The sequence below is a fragment of the Belonocnema kinseyi genome, chromosome 2 (assembly GCF_010883055.1).
Source record: "Belonocnema kinseyi isolate 2016_QV_RU_SX_M_011 chromosome 2, B_treatae_v1, whole genome shotgun sequence".
Classification (NCBI taxonomy): Eukaryota; Metazoa; Arthropoda; class Insecta; order Hymenoptera; family Cynipidae; genus Belonocnema; species Belonocnema kinseyi.
In genome coordinates, this window is record NC_046658.1 from 106,094,727 (window position 1) to 106,104,757 (window position 10,031).

Here is a 10,031-nt window from a genome sequence, read left to right on the forward strand (position 1 = left end):
AACGTATCATCATACCTAATCCAGATTACTCTGGCTCTGATGGAGATGATTCATCAGATGACGAGAGAATTCGGGATCGGAATTTTCCCAGACCGAATGTATGATATAGATCTGTTTTCCATAACTACACATCATCTCAAAAACAATTGGAACCAAATCACGTTTTTTCATGGAGTAACGAAGAAAAAGTTTGCCCTGGAAACTTCTGTAAACAAATCAGCAGGAAATATTTGTCGCAATCAAAACTAGGTGATTTCGAAACTCACAGATACGAATCACGAACAAGAGCATTATGTAATAATGAACAATGTCGCCAGAGGACTACTAGATTTTGCATTGATTGCAACATGTATTGCTGCTTACATTGTTTCTCAAAATTACATTCTGAAACAGCAGGATCAAAATGATTTCAACGGATTGAAAGCTGAAATGAAAAAAATTCTCCATAAAAAAAATTAAAAAATGTAAAAAAATATATAAAATCCCTTTAAAAAAAAAAGAGACTATCGATATTTGTCGACCTCCACGTTGGTGATAGTTGGGCAACGTAAACTTTGTTTGCGGCAGACGGACGATAGATATTCGTGAATCATTTTACTCTTACACGATGCTTAGAACTATGAATATTTTTTACTGAAAAACTATGCGCTTTTCGGAAAATTTGTCAAGAATAAAAATTTCTTGTAATCAGCCGAGAAATACGCCTGAATTTTTCCGGAGTGTTTTAAGCAAAATTTTGAATTTTGCAAAAATTGTTCATATGCAAAATCCAAAATTTTGCTCAAAACGCTTCGAAAAAATTCAGGCATATTCCTTGGCTGATTACAAGAACTTTTTATTCTTGATGATATTTCCGAAAAGCGCATCGTTTATTGTTAAAAAATTCATGAATGTTTTCACAAAAATTTTTTCATTAAGACGCCATTTTGAAAATACTAAAACGAAAAATCGATCTTTGAACCATGGATTCTCAAAGTTTAGACATTTATTCCACCTGTTAGTGAGATTCCAGGTTAATTACAGACTCGAAAAGCTTTGGAAAATGGTTCACAAAAAAAATAGGCACGAAAAATCACGTTTTTTTTTGTTTAAACTGCATTTTGGGATAATAAATAAATTTTTTAAGGAATTTCATTGGCACCGTCAGAAAGAGGAGATCTTGAGCAATAAAAATATATATGTCTCAATTTTTTCTAGTGTCGAATAGTCTTAGTTATTGGCCGTTGAAAAGCTGTGTCCCGGTAGTGGCGTTTTGGCCGTTTAAGGGTTAAACATTTTTAATTGATTCAATTTTAAATTTACGGTGTCAAGGGAATGAATCCATTTCAAATCAAGCAGGTTCTACACTTCAAGTCAAAGAAACACCCAGCGACGAAATATGTTTTTTTTCAGAGGAAATTGACACATATTTTCCCTTTTTCAGAAAAACAATCCACGATTTTAAATAAAAAATATTAAATCCTTTTATTTTCTACGTTTAGTTTAAATTTAAAAAATCAGATCAATAATATATAATATTGGATTTTTTATAATTTAGATTTTGACGTATCTTTTTTAAAAAAAAGTCAAAAGTCAAAATTAACAAAGTGCTCGGATTTGCTTAAAAATATAGAACATCGATTAAAAAAAAAACGCACACTTATATTTTTTGCCAATTTTTTGGGAAATTTGTCCGAAAAATGTTGTTGCTCTTTTATTATTTACTGTATCGTTTACGAAAAAAATCTAAAATTATACTTTAAAGGAAAAATTTCTCTCGGTTTCAAAAGTGGTTTAGCCCGTATAGAATTGATAGGATGATTACCTTATATTAGTAGAAAATAAAAAAATTATTTCAAAAAATTAAAAAACTTATAATGAATATTGCAAAAATGAAATCTTACACACAAAGTTCTATTTTAAGAAGGACTGTCCCTTTTTAAAGAAGAAATAATTAAAATTACTAATAAAGATAAATTTTTTTAAATTTCAGTGGTTGTGCATTCTTAAAAAAATATCCATTAAAATAATATATTTTAAAATAAAACAATTGTTTGCTTTCAAAAATGAAAAGGTTAAAAGAAATCAAAGAAATAACTAAAAAGTTTCCAAAATAAACTCCCCGTTTTCGTATTCTTTAAAATGTTTTAAATGAAAATATACTGTTTGAATGATTTTTTAAAATAGAAAAACCTTGTAAATAATAATGCCAAAAACCCACAAATTGTTGTGATACCTTTTCAGAAGCGGAATTATTGAAAAAAACTTTAATAATGTAAAAATTTAACAAAATAATAAATTAAAAAGCGAAATTTTTCCAAATTTAAAAATGGGAACTACACCTGGGACAATTGTCCCCCTTTTTAACATTTTTCAATTTGGAAAATTTTCGCTTGCTGCTTTATTATTTTATTCATTTTCACATAATTAAATATTTTTAAAGATTTAAAAAAATAATTTTACTTCTGAAAAGTCATCCCAAAATTTGAGAGTTTTCCGCATTATTATTTACAAGGATTTTCAACTAAAACCAATCATTTAGATGTTTTTTGATCTTTTGAGATTTTTATTCAAGGTATTGAAAAAAATTTCATTTATACAATTGTGAATAATACAAAAACCGGCAGTTTTTTAATTTTAAATTGTGTGATTTCGGAGACACAATTTCGGTGAAATCGTGTCGTTTCGGAGAAAAATTCGAAAGTTCTGTTTTATAAATAAATTCTCCTAGCCACAAAAGTAGTTTAGCCCACATAAAACTCACAGGATATCTTCCTTATAGAAGGATAAATAATAAAAAAAATGGCAAAAAATTTAAGTGTGGGTTTTTTGTGATAAATCGGATAAATTTTCAAACAAATCTCGCCACTTTGTTAATTTTAAACGTTTCTCCAATTTTCCAACGGATTTCTAAAGAGGACGGAAAAACTCACCAAAATTCTAAAATAAAATTAAAATATCTGAATTAGATCAAAAAGTATAACATTTTGAAGAAAAAGTTTTTGTTTTTTAAAAAATGTACGTCAGAATTCAAGTGCTCGTCATTTCGTGGACATTTTTTTTCTCAACTCGGGAAAAATGTGTTGCCTAATTGCTTCCAAAAAACAAAAAATTATGTCTCTGAGAAATTTTTCGAATTGAAGTCTAGAACCTGCTTAATTTGAAATGAATTCGAACTACTAAACTGTATTCTTTAATAAATTTAGTTATATACTAATTATATTCTTTGAAAAAGTGTTATACTAGTTCCAATATAAGAAACACACTGCTATGCACTTTAAAGTCTTGAATTTCAGTGCATAAAAAATCAGTTTTATCATAAACATAATCTTATAAATGAAAATCCTTATGTTTGCAGCATCCGGGAATCACAGGACTTAAAAATTTGGGAAATTCGTGTTACATGAATAGTATAATACAGTGTTTGTCAAACACGGGAAATTTGGCAAAGTACTTTAATGATAACTCCTATGTAGAAGATCTTAACAATAGTAACGAAAATGGAACACAAGGTCAAGTTGCTGAGGAAGTTGCCCATGTGATAAAAGCTCTTTGGCGTGGGCAATATAAAAGTATATCCCCCCGTGATCTAAAGGTAAAAAAATAGAGTAGTGCAAAAGCAGCTATCTCAGTTTATTGTTGTTTTAAATTACAGAATGTAAATAAAAATTTATTTTCAGGTAGTCATCGGTCAGTATAGGCTACAATTTGAAAGTTACGAACAGCAAGATTCGCATGAATTTTTGACGTTCTTATTAGAGTGGATGCACAATGATTTAAAAACGGTAAGTGTTGAGTTTGAACAGGGATCACAGTCCTTCTCCATTTTTTACCTAATCTCTTTTTTCCCCTTTTCCACTTTTTTCTCCATATAATTTGAAAAATCTCCCAAAACACCTCAAAATTGTTAGAAAACAAACACTTTGAAAGAGATTTTTTTATGATAAAACTTTCATATGTTTACTAAATGATTTAGTTGCTAACTTTGTAAAGTTATAGCATGTTGTCGATAGCGAGAAAATCGCGAGCGATTCGAATAAGGAGAGTTTTGAGTCTTCAACCAAAGAGATTAGTTTTTATATAAAAAAAAATAATTTCAATGAAGTAATTAAATTTTCATTCCAAAGAAGATGACTTCTCAAGGAAAAGTGTAGTAGTTTCTATTTGAGCCAAATATGTATTATAGCAAAAAACTTTATTCTTAACTGAAATGATTAGCTTTAACCAAAAATTGAATTTTTTTACAAAGTCATTTAAATTTCGACCATGTTGTTTATTTTTGAATCAAGGAGATTTTTTCTACCAAAATATTTGAATTTTCAACTCTAAAGGATTTTATTTTTAAATAAAAAATGGTTGAATTCATAAAAAAAAGAGATGTTAACGATATGTTTGATTTTGTGATCAAACAAGATTTTACTATCAAGGAGGAAAGAAGTTTTTGAATTGAAATTATGAATCGTTAACAGCAACAACAACAAATTTTAATAAGTAGTTCAACTTTTTGCCAAGTATATAAATTTTTAACCAAAAAAGATGAATTTTCAACCAAAAAGGTGCATTTTAATTAAATAACTAATATTTAACCAAAAAAGATTTTTAACCATGAAAAAAAATTACCCAAATTGTTGAATTTTCAAACCAAAAAGACGAATTTTCCATAAAAGAATTGAATTGCCAATCCGAAATTATTAATTTTAAACAAAATGTTAATTTTCAACCAAATAGTTTAATTTTGAATTAAAACAATGAATAATAAAGAAAACAAAATGAATTTTTTGCCGAGTGGTTCAACTTTGAAGCAAATAAATCATTTTTCAACCAAAAAATCGAATTTTTAACGAAAAAGATTTATTTTAAATAAAAAATAATTTAGTTCATGAAAAAAAGAAATTTGAACAAAATTGTTGATTTTGTGATCAAACAAGATTTTACAGTCAAGGAAGAAAGAAAATTTTCAACTAAAATGATGAGTCTTCCACAGCAACAGCAATTACAAAAAATGTAACAAATTAATTCAACTTTTAGCCAAGTAGACGACTTCAACCAAATAAGATTTTAATTGTAAATTTAGAAAAGTTAAGTTGAACCAGAAAGAAGAATTTTAAATTAAATAAATGAATTTTTAATAAAAGACTTTAGTAAAAAAAAGAAATTGAACCAAATTGTTGAATTTTCAAACCCAAAAGACGAATTTTCAATAAAAAAAAGTTAATTTTCCACTAAACAGTTCAATTTGCTGCATAAAAAGATTTGAATGTTATCTTAACCATTTTTTTTATTTTCACGAATAATAATTTTTGAATTTCTGTATTTTAACATTATAATCTTTTTTTTAGCCGAAAGTGAAAAATTATTTGAACCTCTGAGAGCTTTCAATTGATAAAACTACATTAGAAGAAAATTTAACATTCTTAGGAAACAAACACAGAAAATATAGCGTTTTTAAAAAGTGTTTTTTGTGTGTTTCTTTTTAAATTATTTGTTGCTAGTTTACTTAAAAAATTACTTTGAATAACTTAGGCCTTTGTACTAAAAAGATAGCACTACACAAAAATTATAATAAGGAATAAAAATCTATTTACTAATATTAAAATTGACTTTTACTCAATATCTATGAGATAACCATAGGATATAAGAAAAGTTTAATAATGAATGAAATCCCTTTTTGATCATGTTTTCAGAAAAATGCATCTTTTACCTAAAATTAAACTACTTATCCGCTGTGATTCCTGATTTAAAATGAAAATTAAAAAAAAAGGTTTGAATTACAGATTGGTGTGTTGTAAGTTGTTTACGAATGAGACTTCTATTTTCAGAAAGACAAAATTACAGTCAGCGACCTTCTGACTCCTGCTGAGAAGGAATGGATAAAAGCAATGAATGGACAAAAATCTATAATTTCTCGTTTGTTTTTCGGACAGTTGAGATCGACAATTACGTGCTCTACGTGTGGGAAAAACAGCACTACCTATGAAACCTTCAACAGTTTGACCATGTCTTTACCTCCTTCTACAAAGTGCACATTAGACGTATGTTTCATTTTTTAATATACCTTTTTTATATCCTTCGAAGCATTTAAATCTAAAAGTTAAAAATTAAACGTTTTCTAATTTTTTTATTTAACTTCGCGCACGTTTTGTTTTTCGATTTAAGGGGGGAAATAATTGCTAATTCAAAAAAATTCGAATGATTATTTTTGTAAAGATTTTAAACAATTAAATTCTGAAATCTGAGATGAAGGAAATAAGTATTATAAGTTTATTTTTAAAGTTATATAAATATAATTTTCCTAATATTCTTGAGAAAATTCAACACGATTTTGGAAGATTTTAAATTTGTAGAAAATGAATCTAGAATTTTTTTAATGAATTTATTTTTATTTTACAGAACTTTTCATAGAATTTTGGAAATTTATTTTTAATTTTCTCAAACTCTTCTAAATACCTCTTGAATTTACGTGAATTCGAAAAAATCTTCTTAAATTGAAACACTTTGTTCAAATATTCTGCACTCATTTTCGAAAATTTAGGAAGTCATTTAAAATGTTTTGAAATCTTCTTAAAAGTTCTCCCAAAATTCATGTTCAAAATAAAAAAGCGTTAAAAATGTTCATAGGAATCTAAATACAATTTTTGTATTCCCATTTTTTTTTTTAATTTTTTGAAATCTTTGCAAGTTTTAATTATTTTGTATTCATTTCAAGACTTGTAAACATTTGTTAAACTTACTCGATTTTTTTATAAAATTTTGTGATATTACAAAATTGCAGAATGTTGCTTTAAAATCTTGTGCATACTTTTTCAAGTATTTTACGAATTAATTAAAAATGTTGGAAATTTCGTTCCATTTAATCTTCGAATTCACTGAAAAAATAAAAAAAATTCCATGAAGCTTAAGAATGTTTTTTTATTATCTTGAAACCTTTCAAAATTCTCAAAAAGCTTCTAAATTTTTTCACGATATTTCAAAAATCCTGATTAAAAAACCGTTCAAAACTTTTCAAGCTTATCATTATTTTTAAATCTTTTTAAAAGTTCTAAGTATCTCTTAAACTTACTCAAATTATTTCTAAAATTTTAAAATCCTGAAAAATTGAAAAAAATTTGCGTTTAATTCTTCTACATTCTATTTAGAAATTTTAGGAAACAATTTGAAATATTTTGAAACTTTTTGCAATTTTATCCTAAAATTAATTTTTCAAAATAAAAAATCATGCGAAATTTCCCCAGCAATCTTAAGAATTTTTGGGATTTTCTTGACAAACTTCAAAATAAAGTTTATCTCGAATTTGTTTAAATTCACTTATTTTATAGGACATGAGAGCGATTATTTTAGATTTATCGGATTCCTATTTTTTATTTGGGATATCTTAAAATTATAATTCGACTGGATCGGATATTTTCAGACTCGAAAAAAAATTTTAACTTATAGATTAAACATTTTTCAGGATTGTATCAGAAAATACGTAAGTGGCCAAAGAGTATTTGGCTGGAAATGTCCACATTGCAAAACAGAAAGAGAAGCAACGAAGAAATTTGACTTTATTAGATTAGCGCCCATCGTCGTCATACATTTGAATCGGTTTGGCGAAAGCGATGGCTGGCTGGAAAAGAGAAACACCCAAGTAGATTTCCCTTTGACGGATTTCAATCTCAGGCCATATGTAGTAAATGACTCAAATACCAACGTCAATTCTAACAATGCAGGCTACAATTATAGCTTATATGCAATGTCAAATCATTATGGAACTATGGAGGGCGGACATTATACAGCATATTGCAAAAGTGCTCCTCAAAATAAGTAAGTATCTCTCAAGCTACAACAAGGCCCAACATTATTTTAAGGATGACACTATTTTGCTACAATTTAGAAAAACATTACACTAAAGACACTCTTTCTCTCACAATTCTCCACTAATTCTATTGTTTCTTTACTTTTCCCTGAAATACCGACAAATTGTCTCAATGGCTAATTAGGGACCATACATAAATCACGTAAAGTGTTTTCTTTTTGTTGAAATTTTGAACTTTGTTGACAATTTTTAGGGCCAGTACATTTTTGCCAATTCCCCCTCGCTACTTTGCATAATTTTGGCCGACGAAATTTTTCTCGTTGATTTATTTAGGGAATATCCGAAAGTAACGTAAGACTTTTTATGGAATGGGGAGGGGGGTGTAAGAAAATTTTACTGTTTCTTATGAATTAACGAAGTAGTTCAACTGAACGAAATCAGATTTCAACAAAACAGATGCATTTTTAAACAAAAAGAAGAACTAAATAGTTGAATTTTCAACGAAAAATGTCAATTTTCCACACAGAAGATACATTTTCCATCAAGAAAGATAATTTATCAACAAAGTTCATACATTTTCAAAAAAACTGTTGAAATTTCAAATAGAAAGATTAATTTTCTAACAGAAAAGATGAACTTTCATCGAAACACATCATTTAAATCAAATAGTTGAATTTTTTAAATAAAAAAGATCAATTTTTAACCAAAGATGGAGTAGTTATATTTTTATTTGAGAAAATTTTCTTTCTCAATGAAGAAACGAATTATATATAAAATAGTTTAATTTAATATTAAATAGTTCAATTTTGTACCAAATTGTAGAATTTTCAAGCTCAAGAAATATGAATTTTAACAAAAAACTTAATTTTTAACGTTTTTTCACTTTTCGCTTGAAATCAAATCAATTTTTAACAAAATAATACGCCGAATTTTCAACTATAATTACGAACCTTCAAAGAAAAAAATTAAATTTTAAGGTATTAGTTCAGTTTTCAAGCAAGTAGTTTAATCCTCATCCTAAACAGATAATTTTTGAATGAAACAGTTACATTTTTATCCAAAAAGATGAGCTTTTTGCAAAATAATTGATTTTTTAACCAATTAGTTTAATTTTTAATCAGAAAGATCAATTTTCAACACAAAAGATTAATTTATTACGAACAATAAAGATCATTTCTCAACCAAATACATACATTTTTTATAAAATAGTTGAATTTTTAGTCAATAAGATTAATTTTCTACCAGAAAAGACGAACTTTCAACAAAACACTTAAATTTCTAATCAAATACTTGAATTTTTAAACTAAAAAATATCATTTCTTAACAAAAAATAGAGTAATTAAATTGTAATTTAGGAGATATAATTTTCAATAAAAAAAAAAGAATTTCTTGCAAAACAGTTGAATTTTCAACAAAAAACTTCATTTTCAGCCAATCAATTAAGTTTTCAAAAAAATAGTTGAATTCGTAGTTGAAGAAAAACTCTCTACAAAAAAAAACAAAAAAAAAAAAACAAACAAAGTAGTTCCTCCTTCAACCCAAGAGTTCAATTTTCAACCGAAACAGATTAATTGTCAGCAAAAAATATACTAATTGATATTTCAGCAAAACAATATTTTAATTAAAAATAAAAACAGTTAGATTGAACCATAAAAACGAATTTTGAACAAAGTACTCAAACCCTCAATTAAAACAGATGGTTTTTTAGCAAAGCCGTGACATTTTAAACAAAAGAATTGTTTTTTTCTACAAAAAAAAACGAATAAAAAAAATAGATACATTTTTAGCAAATAGTTAAATTCTCTACCAATTTTTTAAATATTTGAGACAAAAATACGAATTTTCTAAATAACAGTTGAATTTTCAACAATGATTTACGACTTTTTAATCCATTTTTTTAATTTTGAACAAAATAGCTCAATTTTTAACCAAATAATACATTATATAGTAGAATCAATTAAACTATTTAATCGTAATAATCCATTAAAATAAATAAAAATTGTTTAAACCCTCTCAATATAAATTAAATTAATTTGTTCTAAAAGTGAGTTAAACTCCATGAAAATCTTTAAAATTCCTCCAAATCTTCGGAATACTTGGAGATTCATTTTAATCCTTTAGTTCTTATGAAATTCATTGAAATACGGTAAATTCCTTGAAATCTATAGAAACGCTATAAGAATCCCTTAAAATTTAATTTCACTTGTTTTTCAAAGTTCTCTGGAAATCCTTTAAAATCGAGCTTAAGATCTTTGGA

General features: G+C 26.5%; 1 protein-coding gene across 2 annotated transcripts in view; it reads left to right on the forward strand.

The window, feature by feature from the left end:
* The window catches only part of LOC117168453 (DNA repair protein complementing XP-G cells homolog), a 40,429-nt gene that overhangs the window by 26,766 nt on the left and 3,632 nt on the right, over nucleotides 1-10,031 (forward strand). For both annotated transcript variants that reach the window (XM_033354116.1, XM_033354117.1), the window contains exons 8-11: nucleotides 3,338-3,574; nucleotides 3,660-3,764; nucleotides 5,799-6,011; nucleotides 7,430-7,782. In XM_033354116.1, the coding sequence (XP_033210007.1) occupies nucleotides 3,338-3,574; nucleotides 3,660-3,764; nucleotides 5,799-6,011; nucleotides 7,430-7,782 (908 nt within the window). The remainder of the gene's footprint in view (nucleotides 1-3,337; nucleotides 3,575-3,659; nucleotides 3,765-5,798; nucleotides 6,012-7,429; nucleotides 7,783-10,031) is intronic.